We start from the raw sequence: 14,542 nt of genomic DNA, 5'->3' as shown, positions 1-14,542 counted from the left end.
GCAGTGATTCGGGCGGTTCTGGGTGTCTCACTTGTTCCCAATACAATAAATGGTGTCGTACGATGTGAGTCCTTGGTATGACACAGTTTATTTGCTTTGATGGTGGAAGGATACCTGTAGGAACACTTTTCCTGGAGTGATTCACCCTGGGTACTTTACTGAATTTGTTCTATATAAGACCTGATACAATATATGTTGCTTTCATCTTTTTATGACCACCTATATGAATACATCTATTGGGAACAAGTGAGACACCCAGAACCGCCCGAATCACTGCACCAATTTACAGAAGGGAAGTTTTGTATTAATTTATTAATTTAACATTCATAAGCGCTTTGTAGACTCCACTTATACCTGTGTTTGCAAATTGTAGTTGGTATTACCATATAGAAGCCTCGCAGCTGCATGCATGATGCACTGTAGTTGTGAGAGTCTGTATTGGGGAAGGCCAATAAGGAGACTATTGCAATAATCAATGCGTGAGATGATGAGAGCATGGATTAGAGTTTTTGCAGTGTCTTGTACGGTAAGGGTGAAGTTTGAATATATTTTTTAGGTGCATGTGACATTATTTTGAGACAGATTGAATGTGGGGAACAAAGGAAAGTTCAGAGTCAAGGATAACACCTAGGCAGCGAGCTTGGGAGGTAGGAGTGATTGTCATCTTCTCAACAGCAATAGAGATATCAGGTTGGTAACTACTATTTATTGGCAGAAATAATTAATTCTGTTTATGAAATATTAAGTTTGAAATTAGTACATATGTACTGAGTATTGAGGCGAAGGGAAGAGGGATGAACCACCAGTTCTTGATACATTCTGTCCATAATTACAAGTGATGTAATTAGGACCATCTGTGGATCTTCTAAAATGTGTCTGTGACTAATGAACCTTCTGGGTTAGGTTGAAAATGTGAACTGTTCAGTGTCCTGAGGACAAACTTCGAGAATCTGTGTTGTAGACTTAGGGGGGCAGAGATTATGATTTCAGAATTACAGGAGGCACAGATCTGAATTGGTTTATGAGAGGAGAAGGCCAACCTACAGGCTTCATATGGGCCTCATCCACTCTGGCAGTGAAATAGACTTCCCAGGTCTCTGGGAATATGATGCTTCCCAGTGAATTCTACACTGTGCATGCACAAATCTAAGGAAAAATAGCCATCGCACAGTTTTTCACATTGCCACATTCCATAGACATAAGTATAATTCTATCAATATATGGTGTACAGTGCCGGCCCACTTGGAACCAGGACATGTCTGCATGAGATGCCCATGACCCATTATATATACATCCATGGCACATACTGTATTTTTGCCCTGAGTGTGAATATTATCACTAAAGTAAATCTTATCATACATTAGGGTGACTTTTTGGAGCGGAGAAATCACCCATGATCCCCCATTTTAGTCACCTGGGACCTTCCCAGATGGCAGGATCACGTGCAATATATTGTAAATAAAAAGAGCCCCATTCGCATGTGAATCTCCCTATTTTAGGGGCCTTAACATTTCTATTCAGATTTCCTGACAATCCTATAGATTTGCTGCATTCTAAAGCACGTGTAGCTGCTGTGTGAGGTTTTACTGAATTCTATTTTTTTTTCTCTCTCACCAAATTGTTTAGAAATTTGTAAATTTGCAAATGATATCAAACAGCCCGGAGAAGCGCAAATCCAAATAAAATGTAAAATATACTAAATCTATTTGATAATATTTAACTATAATCTAAATGTGAGCCATCAAAATAGTTTATCGGGTATTTCACTTCTTCGGTAAAATGTGCATCGCATAAATAGTTCTACTACATATTTATGAATTGAGAAATATGTTTTTCAATGTTTTTATCCAGAAAAATCCTTTAACTTCCTCACTTCCCCTTATCACTCGAGCAGCACACGTTTGAAAGCATGAAATATGTATGGCAAGCTTTCTGGCACCTTCTTGTAGCGATGAAGAATGTGATCACACAATCTTTGCTATATTATTTTTCTGTTGAGTATTTTTAGTGAAGGTCATATAAGTTTTATAGCATTTTTATGAAGCTCAGGAAACATTGTGATGTATTTCAAAATTATTACATTCATTATGCATGCCCTGCAACTCAATTGTTAATTATCATAAATTGTATGCAAAATGCCTGTGGTCTCATGAACACCATCTAGACAAGTTTACAGCTCTTCAAAAACAAAACCACTTTTTGACCTTAATATGTTGCAAAGCCGGTGCATTTCTAACAGTGGCACCGACAGTTCTGCTGGGCCCTGGTATAATGGAGGGGCTTGGCCAATGGGGGGATGGCCAATGGGAGGGGATGGCCACACCCATGTAGAAGAAAACACTTAGCAGGGAAGCCGCTGTCTAAACTGACCGGTAGGGTGCAGGTGGGAGAGAGAGGGGACAGGGTGCCTCTGCAACTGCCTCTCTCCCCAGCTCAGCACACAGCACTGAATAGAGTGTGCTGGACTGGGAAGAGAGGATGCTGCACTGGTAGTTAGTTCTCTCTCTCTCTCTCTCTGGCTCTCTCTAATGTGGAATCGGGGTAGAGGACCCAAGGCCCCTATATCAGACCTGGGCCCAGGTAATAAGTAACCCCCCTTTCTAGGTGCCAATTTACTTAGCAGTACAATATAGCTGTAATGCGTTGGGTGTTCATATGTAACTAGGTATTCGTTCTATAGCTTGACAGCGTCTAGGTTGGTAGACAAAAAGTTGCCCCAAAATATTGACATGCACATGGTCCACATAGAGCAAAAGGTTGACATGGCAGAGTTCAACATATGAAAAGGTAAACATGAGTTTCTTTTTTTTGTATTTTTTCATACCTTTTTGGTTGTGCCAATTTTTGTGTATGTCGAACTATTGGCAGTTGACCATAACCATATAACTACTGTATGGGGTGGATGTGTCTATTTGTTACTTGGATTATTGGTATCCGTGTACATTGGGGCAGATGTATTAAGCCTGGTGAAGTTATAAAGTGGTGATAAAGTGGAAGGTGATAAAGCATCAGCCAATCAGCTCCTAATTGTCATTTTTCAAACCCACCCATTAACTTGACAGCTGGAAGATAATTGTGATTGGCTGCTGCGTTATAACCTTACACTTATCACTTCCCCATTAGGTGATATTATTTAAATTATACATCCATTTAACTGTTTAAATGTATAAAATAAAAATGCAGCCAGTTACATACAGACATGCAGTAGAGGCAGCAAGGTGGGAGGTCTACATTGGACTGATGATACATTATGCCCATGGGTATGGTGTGACATGCGGTTTGCTCCTGCACCACAGTCACACCGATTACACTTACTGTATTCTATAATACATCCTTTCTTCCAGTCACTCAGCTATTCAGATTGCATACTTTCACGCCTGAACAGCCCTCTTTTCTACCAGACACCGTTCTGATACCTTGAATGTTAAATATTTAAAACCAGACACTGCTATAAAATTAAGTACTCCACAATTTTAAAGGATATAATCTAAAAATTCTACGCGTTGAATTACATTATTCCATAACACCCATTACTACAAAACAGTCTAGAAGGGAAATGTATTTATGAGGCTATATTCCTCTCTACGACAGCACAGTGGCTATGGGCCTTATTCTAGTTCACTCTTTCTGACAAAATCCTTCTTAGATGGACAAAACCATGTGCACTGCAGGTGGGGCAGATGTTACTTGTGAAGAGAGAATTCGATTTGGGTGGGGTTTTACTTCAAAATGAGATCGATATTGCAGTGTAAAAATAAAGCAGCCAGTATTTTCCCTGCACAGAAACAAAATAACTCACCCAAATCTAATTCTCTCTGCACATGTTATATCTGCCCCACCTGCAGTGCACATGGTTTTGTCCATCTAAGAAGGATTTTGTCAGAGTGAACTAGAATAAGGCCCTATGTTACACAGGAGACCAGTTTGGGATCCTAACTCTGCCATTGCTGTTTAATATTGTTTGTATTTGTAAGTAGTACCCCCCAACAAAGTGACTCAGGGAGCCCCACCAACCCTTGGTTTCTCCTGTTTGGATCGCATCCATGGAAGTTGAATGTTAGTTGGTTTTGTACAGATTAGAATGAGTCAGTAGTCATTTATGTTGACTCATTCATTATCGCCTAGTACAGGACCAATAACCCTACTTCTCTACCATTGTTGTAAAGTAGCAGTTCCATGGTCACATTCATGTCGCATAACACATGTGCAATATCAATGATTAACTATTAATGTATAGTGGAAGATGTATCAATGTATTTCTACAGTATATACTTTGCTATCTATCTATATATCTATACAAAGGTGTACAATAAGTTTCCAAATACGCACTTTGGGCAAGTGCATTCTCAAAATATAGAAGTGCACCACGAGCCTGAGTTCATGGAAGGAGCCTAGATATAGTTTCCAGCATTTACTTTACTTTACGGCAAGCATTAGTTAGTGTTCCAGTCCCCAGTGACTGTGCTGCTCCACAAGTGGTTCAGTAGCTACATTAAAATAAACAGCCACCAAGATCTTCTGTGGCATTGTACCTTCAACTGTAGTCCACAGACTTTTGTTTCAAAGTTAGAGCTGCCTCCTTTATGGACTATAGATGGGAGTAGAGTCTACTCCCATCTATATTCCGTAAAGAAGGCATATATACACTTTCCACTAAATTGGTATGTTTAAAGTTTTTTCTCTATAAATATATATAAATTTAGAAAATAATATATAAAAAAATGAAGAAAATTATTGATTAATATACTTTTTTTTCTATAGATTTTGCCCTATAGGAAATCAACACCCCTCTCTTTCCAATTTATCCGATGACTACCAACTGAAAATGGGGTTTGAGTATTTCACACAATCTTTGATGGCAAATGCTTAAAGACTTGGCATATATAAAAAATGAATAGATCCCACAAATGATTAGTGGGGTAGATAACATCCTCATATATAAATATTTAAAAATTCACTTTAAGATGAATGACTCAAAGCCGTAAAATTTCCTCCTTTCTATTAGGGAAATTGTAGAAAGAACTATTCTTTTCAATCATATCGGCCACCATAGAGGAATTCCAGTATACTGATTATTCAAATAGTGTTATACAAAAGGTATGTACTTCCCAATATTAATGGGGAATATGGTTCAATGTTTCATTTGAGACATATCATATATACTTGTAAAGATACCTTTACTATATTATCTCATTCTGACTTTGTATATTTACCATACTTATGCATGGCTACGAAAACTCAGCTTCAATCATCCTTACTCCAACCTATCACCTGTTTTTTTATAATATATATGTGCAAATAATCTCTGTACTGTTATTTATTGTAATATTCTGCAATTGTACATTCTTTTTACCCCTGATGAAGTCTCACACAGAGGCGAAACGTGTTGAGTATGATACTTATATGATTACAAACAACCGTTAACAATCAAGATTCACTCCAGCTACAAGGAGCCATCAAAAATCATTTGTACTGATTTTTAAGAGTACAAATGTTTTTATTGATGTTTACATTTTTGGTTGAGTTGTAATTATGGACAGATTCCTTTAATACTGGCCGCTAAGGACACAATAGTTGTACAGATTACTGTGGTAAGTTCCTACTAGTAGGGAACTTTGTGTCTATCAGTGACCATTGTTTGGAAATATCATATAATATAAGCGCAACTTTAGAGATTTAGTGGATTTAATATTTGATCAGAATGATTCATCCATGTGTCTAAAATAGCAGAAAAATGTAAATCAAATAATCTTACCAAATGCTGTACACTAATGTGTCACTTATCTAGATATCGCACATACAGCTAATGATTCACACCTATATATAGAAGATTTGAAAACAATTGTAATGAAATCTTACTGCTTACAGTCCTGGCTGAGTTGCAGTACAATAGGTTATTTTGAAGTCATTGTTTTAAACAGGTTTATATTATTTTTAACTGTCAAATATATATTTTGTTCAATTTATAAAAGCATTAATATCTCCCCACTTTTATTTTATTTTTACAATTGTTGAAAATGTAAAATGCGGTAGTCAGTTATTCAAAAGCCATCCTTACTCCTTTGCAAATTGCAGCCTTTAAAGAATCCAAAAAGTTGTGTGTCTTGTCTATACCCATATGATTATCAGGTTTTTGAAAAAAAAAAAAAAAAAACTGTATGCAGTACATATGTTGTATTTTTCCACTGAATTATTTATTATTGTTGTCTCAGTATTATATCCTAATTTCATAGACTGGCAGCTGCAGAGGTGGAATATTGCCTCCTGGGACTATTCTCAGCTAGCAAGAGCCGAGTAGGGACTTTACTGTGCACTGGACATTAAGGCTGACCTGTTATTTCCTGCACTCTGTTTTGTATTGTGGCAGCTAGGTTGCTTTCTGTATTGTATGGTCGTCACTAAATTGTTCTATATATTATATGATGTTCACTAAGATGCTCTCTAATACCCCGTTCTCACTGCAGGCAGATTCCCGGGTCTATCATAGGGACCCAGGAATTAGCATTTTAACACGAATTTTCCTGTACTGTGAACGAGTCGCATACCTGGGATCTCATACATGGTGTAAAACCCTTATTTTTACCCGTGTTTGAGATCCTGGTATGCAGACACGGCTTGACCCGTTCACACTGCAGAAAAACCTGTGTTAAAATTCAAATTACCGGGTAGAACTTCTTTACACGTTATTTTGCCCTGCAGTGAGAACGGGGGTCCGCCCCTGCAGTCCCCAGCATTTTAATGCCGGGGAAAAGCCGTGTATTTCTCACTCGCAGTGAGAACATGGTATAAGTTGTATTGTGGTAACTAGAATGCACTCTCTATTGTATGGTGGCTACTAGGATGCTCTCTGAGTTGTGTTGTGGTAACTAGAATGCGCTCTTTATTGTATTGTGGTCACTAGGATGCTCTCTGAATTGTATGGTGGTTACTAGATTGCTTTCTGTGATATTTTATGCTTACTATGATTCTCTGCATTGCGTGTCAGTCACTAGGATACTTTCTGTGTTCTCTGTTACTAGACTGTATTAGTAAAATTTACTAAGATGAGAATTCTGTTGCCCATAGCAACCAACCAAATTCTAGAAGTAGAATCTGATTGGTTATTATGCTATGGCAGTGGTTCCCAAACTGTGTGCCTAGGCACCCTGGGGTGCCTTTAGGACACTTGCAGGGGTGCCTTGGGTTGGTGGACCAGGATCAATTCATATTATTTATGGTCAATGTACCAGGCAAAACCAGTGCTTGTGGCTGTCAATCATAATATATGTGGACAAACAGAAGCAAATCCTGTCCCTCACCACATAACTGTGACATATAAACACAATGCACTTAATTTAATATTTTTTTTCTGAATTTATTGATAAAAAGCATTTGGCCTAGGGGTGCCTTGAAAATATTTTGATGCTCTAGGGTGCCGTGATTCAAAAAAGTTTGGGAACCACTGTGCTATGGGCAACATACCAGTAGCAAATTTTCCCCCAAGTTTCTTTTACTGATAGGCAAAGATAATAAGGCAATTGTAATGTCCGTATTTCCAAAACTTTCTCTATGTTACTGATATAACTTTGCATTTCTGCATGTAACCTTGGGCAAATATATTTTATTGCAACTCAGTATGTTATTCCCAAACTCATGGTTACCTGCTACATTATTTTTAAATATATTGGTCAATGCATTTTGTTTGTGAATATTAGCAAGAAAACTCAGGATTCAATTCAACGAGCCTTGTGCCCCACCGCAATACAAATAAGTGCTGCTCTATACAGTATGTCATACTTTCAGTACTACCAGATGTTTGTTTGCAGCACCATAGCACGGGTGCCGAATGGCTCCCCGACAGTCGGGATTCTGACAGTCATTACTCCGACGTCGGAATCACGACTGCTCCCTTGTGGGGGTCCCGCAAGGGGCTTAATTGCGCTCCCCATGCTGTGCAGTCGGGATTCCGATGTCTGACTAATGACTGTCGGAATCCCGACTGTCGGGTAATTATACCACACCCAGCACTGTATTATAAATATATGTCCAGGGGAAGATTGTATGAATTTGTCTGCCGTTGCTGGCATTGCCACACCACTGCTATGGAAATTCAGACAATTGAAATGGGACCTATGAGTTCTAAATGTTAATCTGCAGAATGGAAAATTACAACATTGGAAATTGTACTCAAAACTAAATAAATATAGATCATACAACAGAATAAATCACATCTTTTAATACTGTAGGTGACACTGCACCAAACCAACATGCTCACACATAACTACATAAACAAAATGGAAAAGCAAAAAACTTACCTCCTTTAGACAGCCCATGAAGTTGTTACTGACTGGTGACCCAGGAAGGTCAGCTGTGCTGGGGCTGCCTCCAACATAGAAAAAGTCATCTGAACCCAGCATTGTGTAATCTTCTTGCGTATATCCTGTTGTGGTGAGAATCCCGTCCACTGAAATTGTTACCTACATAACAAAGCACAGGGAAAGGACACGCTATACTCAGTCCTAAATACTGCAGTTCTGGGATGTGCCTGATTTGAAACCTAGTTTTAAAATCCATTTTCATGTCTGTTTGAAGTTTGGTCTTGGATTCTATAATTCGTCTTCCCCTATAAGGATCTAAACTACGGTATTTCGGCTGTTGTCTGATTAATGAGCTAGTGTCATTATTGTCCCTACAGCAACTGAACAGTTATTTAGCAGACACAAAAATGGTGTTAGTAAAATGCTTTCTAGGTTAGTTCAGCTGTTGTACGTATTAGTAAGTTTAGTAGTCTGTCATTGACTAGTTAAAACATGCATTTGGGGGAGGGAGACATAAATGACGCAAGCGGTATTAAGCACCACCACTGTTTGCACTGGATAACAAATGAGCAGCAGCGGGGAAAAAAAGCGTGCAAACAAAAAAAAAACGCAAATTAAAAAATGTGTATAGCGCACTCTAGTGTGTACATGCATAAACACACTACAGACCATTAACAAAAGACAAAGGGGAAAAATTAAGTAACCAGACTGCTCATGAAGAAAGATGTATGGATGTACCATAACATTACACGTCAAGCATTCATGCCATGCATTATGGATGGTTAGATTGTGGCCGAGCCAGTAGCCACTTGGGCCAGCCAAAGGTTAGCCTTGTTTCTGTTAATTATAGCTTGATGCAAACGGTAGTAAAGTTAATGATGCCCCTATGTGTGAGTAAAACAAATAAAAAATAAATAAAAAATAAATAAAGTTGATAGGAACAGGTAGAACTTAGGAGGTCAACAACAGATGAAAAGAAGGAGTTGAAAGAAAGCAGAAGAGTACCAACCGCAGTTCCTCTTTTGTAATGATGTCTACAGTTAAAGAAAGAAAGAAAAACACACGGCAAACCCAAAATAAGAAACAATTAGAATGATATCTACCGAACAATGTAGTTTGTTTACCATAGCGTGTCCAATGCCTGAGTGCTTTGTGGAGAAGGGGGGAGAAAGGAAATTAAAAACTGTGAACATAATAACGATTGTTACTTAAAAAAATAAGATGGTCACTACCATGTTAGTACATTTTTTGATTCAGGTAACGGTTAGTAGAATGACACATTCCATGAGTGACATGTTAGTTATTAAGCATGTTAGTAACATAGAAAAAAAGGCCAAAAAAATTTTACAAGAAAAAAAGCAGACTAAACAATTAGGCCTCCACAAGGCGACCACAATATTATTTGTCCTGCAAATATATTTCATAACTTATCAGCTCTGTACTGAACAAAAACGGACACATGGTCGACACCCCTCCCCCCGGTTTTTATTTTTGTTGGGGTCTTTAAGCTGAATACATCTGACAGACATTAAAAATGGCTAAAGGAATGGAAGTGGCTGCTTCCTCAACAATATTTTCAGAATGGATTTATTTTTCTATCTTTCATTTCATTTTTTTTTTTTTGGACAAATTCAGAAATTAGTTTTGAATCCCCTACTACTGAATTTACAGCTCTCAAGGAATCCTCCTCAACTCCAAAACGTCTTTCGGCCATACTGATGGGCTTTTGGAGTCACAGATTACTGCAATGAAATAAAGCAAAGAAGAACCTGACACAGAAAATGAGTTGAATGGGTTTCTGCAACTGCCTTGTTAAACATGCACCAAGTAGGTTCTACTTAATATTTACGCTTTAGTGTCGTTATTATATTAATTATGTTTCTATTATTATATCTGACCGCATGAGCAAAGGCAAATCTAGAAAGTGGGCATTTACTGGCCTGCCACGTAAAATACCATTTTGGCACTGTTAAGAATATGTAGATGGAATCAGTTACAAAAAAATATATTAAATGCAGTTTGATTTGTAATATTTAACTGTTACCTCCTTTTTTGTAGATAATGTAATAAAGGTTTAACCACTGCGTGAGTCCTGCTTCCAGTTTCAATATAGGAAATAAGGAGAACACAATATAATTGGTTCACCCCAGGAACACAGTTGTTACTGAATAATTCATAACGCTTAATTTTTACCAAGATATGTGTGTGTGCGCTGTACACTACATAACAGTTTTCTTTGTCAATAAATAATGTATACTTTATAATACAATATATGTTTTTGATAGGACCATCCCTTATTCTATAGTTCTGTTTTTTGACTTCTTGGATTTTTTGGGAGATACTCAAGTATCTAATTTTATCTTTTTAATGTGTGTATTATTTATTTTAGCCAGGCCTCTCAGACTGGTGGTTTTTTTTGGACTAGATACATTCTTCCTGACCTATTCCATTAACATGTTGCTTTAGAAAAGAAAATGGCTACCCTGGTTCTGTAGCCACAAAAATATTTATAAATGTATGAAAACGGAATATAGCAACAAACTATTCTATATAAAACTGAAATATGAGCCATCAAGCCTAATCAATTTAGGTACGGAAACATATAAAAGCAAATTTCATTAAGCGTTGGAATATATATGTCTGCATATTCATATTTCTGCTTAATGAAATCTGCCTTGTTGGCTCATCTTTTATTTATGTAAGCATATCGTACATTTTGTTTTAGAAAAAAAATAACACTAAACTACGAAGATTATTTTCAACATCAATGATTCGGTTAAAGAAAACTTTAAACTAAATTGTGATAAATATACTGCACAAATTATATATAAAATCCAGTTTCTTACTAGTGTTTGTACAAAAGAAATGGAGCGCTATGTATAATGATCTTTCCTTCACAGCAGGGTCCAATACTGCTCTTTTACTTTGTGTAAGGAAAGGGATGACTTGCATCGTTCATGAATTATCAAAACCAATGGGACTAGTAGAGAACCTAAGCAGGCAGGCAGGGTGTACTGCTAAAATATCGATCCATCTGATGCCAGCAATGATAACAGAGGAGAAAATGGCATCCTGCTGACATCTGGGGAATTACTGAATGTAATTTTCATTTTATTTTATATATCACTAGGCAAAAAAAAAATGGTATGTGTATATTCTTTTGGGGTTATTATTTTTTAAAGAGATGACTATGTGCATGTCTTTTTTTTCTTTAACCATTTGAGTGCCAACATCTCTGTGAGCGTCGCTCACATTTGTTATATAAATTCAAATAAAAAATGTTGTGTAAAAAATATTATATATTCTACTTAAGGTAAATTTTTGACAAATTCGCTTGGCACTCAAAGGGTTGAATAATAGAACCTAAAATAAAATCCACTTTTTCATTTACGTTATCTTTGTTTAGAGTTTTATGAACAGTGAAACTTTGTTAGTGGCTAAAATTTGTGTTAGTTACTGTACTTGAAACAAATCAAATATATGATTAACATGTAAATCCGATCACATGAAAAGAAAGTATATTAAATAATTACTAAGGATAAATCAAAACCATAGTTATTCAAAATGTATCATTGCACAGTTTTGATAACTGTAAAATAAAACTACACAGTAATAATATCATTACACAGAATAGAATACAATGAAAAGGTTTAATTTGTTCATGATTAATGCATAATTAGGCTATATTATTCAAATATACAATTTAAAAATGTGCTCTGATATAAATTAATTTAGCCTGGACATTTATGCACTTCAAATTAATTGATTTCTTTTAATTTAGCAACAAAACAAATCTCCTTAAGGTTATTTTATTATGTATTTGTATCTAAAGTATCATAATTTATTTAATTTATTTAATTTTAGAATATTTACTTAGGCAGTGGAAAACTGAAAAATACAAGAAAAAAATAGTAATATTATGCTGTAGCTGTTGTACAGTACATCCGGCATATTTGAAGTGTTTAATACCCAGTATACTATTTATACTTTTAGATGTACTAAAAAAAACTAATTAAGCATTTGCCTATTTACAACTACTTTATAATGCCTTATAATATATCATTTTAGTAGTGAAAATTGGTATGTCATATGTGTTTTCTGTATTAGTGTAATAGTTATAATATGTTGCATTTTTATTTTAAACTATATGTGCCTTCACGGAAATGTATTACTCAATTTATTCATTTAAAATAAGAGCAATTAAAATAGCTTAAATAATTGAAATGATAATTGAATAATAGTATTCTTTGTTTTCAACATTTTATTACATTTCATTGCAAGCGTTCCGTAAATTATCATCAACTAATATTTTTTAACATGTTGTGTAAATTTAAATATAATTGAATGTTGCAATTAAATTCAAATTTATTGTTTGCTCTCATGCTCCTCCCCTTCAATGTGCTAATTATACAACTCCCCCCCACTGATTAAAATAATTTGTTAATACCTTGGCAAATATGATATCTACAGTATATATTGCAAGCTTGCAGCAGGGCCCTCCTATCTCCAAGTCTGTCTGTTGATACCCAGTTTGTTTTATCACTGTCTACTATTGTAAAGCGCAGAATAATCTGGTGCGCTATATAAGAAACTGTAAATAAATAAATAAATACAAATAAATTATAATGCAAACCTGAAACTACCAAGGATGGCCACAGATGATTACATGTCTAACTCGTTGCCAGTGCCAGAGCAATTCAACTGTCCCTAATGTGGAACCAACAGATCTGAAACAGATGTGGAACCAACAGATCTGAAGTCCCCGCTTTAGTAATGGTGAAGCTTAGCACTATCGAGTCTAGATAGGCAGTGCTACCATGCGTGCCTAAACTTGGGTTGACACAAGTGTGATGTCCAGTGGAAGGAGACAATCAGTGGTAGAGGACCTCTTTCCAACTGAGGATCTTGAAGGTTCCTAGAGTCAAGCTCCAGAAATGTTGTATTTTCGGAGCTTGTTGAATTTAGGTCCCATTCTAGTATAGTATATGGGGACCGTGGGACAGATCAGGACTCAAACCATATTAAATATCGATGACAATCCTGCATTACCTTTATATTGAATACCAATTAAATGTAATTTATACAAAAGCAAGAGGAAAATTTAAATTTCCAACAGCTTCTGTACATATTAAATAATGATCACTAGACCCCAAAAGAGAAGAAACATGAAAGAAAAATGCTAAAATAATAACATTGCAACATTTAATGGAATTTAATTTTACAAAACATATAAAAAAAAACATATGTGCTCAAATTTGTCATTTAAGTAGCAAATTTTACCTATTTTTTTGCCAAAGACAAAAACAGTATGTTTTTATATTGCTCTCACCTGCTTTATCTGTCCGTCCATGTGTATGCATTGAAGAAACATACCTTGCACATGATCGCATTCTTTTGGAAAATGTGTTAAAGTGTACAAAAGAAGTATTAAGTACAAGACAAAGGTATGGACAAAGGAGACCCTGACATGGCAGCCAAAACTGCAATCCTATATATACAGGTTTATAATCATAGTTACTGTTACTTTATCGGAATTAACTGTCAATATTATTTATTAGCCCTTGATCTTTTCTAGGTCTGCCCCTGCTCAAGTTTGGCGGAATAAACTTGTAAAACACTAAGTATAAATAATCCTTTGTATATTGTTACTTTTCCTAAACCGAATATAAAATAAATCATATTTTCAACCATTTTACTGTTACCTGACGCAGATTTCTTGTTACTTTCACATCATGCCAGTTATTGTCATTGAATTTTCCATTCACCGGCTCCACCAGGGCCTCGAAGGCCCCTGACCCCAAATTAATGACCAACGAGACGGCTCCATTTTTCAGCGCAAGATTCACGTAATCTGCCGATTTTCCCGTGTGAAGCATCAGTCCGTTCCTCTGAAGGGTTTTAAACGACAACGTAATTTCATCACTGCTGCTCTGAATAGGGTTTTGCGAGAGGTCGTAGCAGAAATACTCGGACCCTTTAAATGTGGCAATGTATTCTTCTTTTCCTGGAAAACAAAGAAAACATGCATATTTAATATAATGTATTACAGGTGCGTTAAATTTTGTCACTTAATTGCATCGCCTTCTCAGAATAAAAAGGATTTTAAACAACATTCTTTTTAAAGAATGACAAGTCCTGTTAGAGGCATTGCCAATTGTATAAATGGTTTAGGCAGCTACAAACACAAATCTCACATAGATAGATCACCGCGCACAAATGGAATGAACTATACTTTCAACTACTGC

The 14,542-nt window shown here is 36.2% G+C and overlaps 1 protein-coding gene across 21 annotated transcripts in view; it reads right to left on the bottom strand.

Moving 5' to 3' along the window:
- NRXN1 (neurexin 1) overlaps positions 1–14,542 on the bottom strand; it is a 1,139,759-nt gene that overhangs the window by 724,968 nt on the left and 400,249 nt on the right. For 13 of the 21 annotated variants that reach the window (XM_083175246.1, XM_083175248.1, XM_083175250.1 and 10 more), the window contains 3 exons: positions 14,000–14,301; positions 9,422–9,445; positions 8,295–8,456 (listed from right to left, as the gene is read on the bottom strand). In XM_083175246.1, the coding sequence (XP_083031372.1) occupies positions 8,295–8,456; positions 9,422–9,445; positions 14,000–14,301 (488 nt within the window). The remainder of the gene's footprint in view (positions 1–8,294; positions 8,457–9,421; positions 9,446–13,999; positions 14,302–14,542) is intronic. The other 8 variants (XM_083175268.1, XM_083175251.1, XM_083175252.1 and 5 more) reach the window with 1 other exon arrangement.

This window comes from Crinia signifera, chromosome 3 (genome assembly GCF_055691185.1).
Source record: "Crinia signifera chromosome 3, ASM5569118v1, whole genome shotgun sequence".
Classification (NCBI taxonomy): domain Eukaryota; kingdom Metazoa; phylum Chordata; class Amphibia; order Anura; family Myobatrachidae; genus Crinia; species Crinia signifera.
Note: the sequence above shows the minus strand (reverse complement) of the source record. Positions and strands in the feature narration are given on the sequence as shown.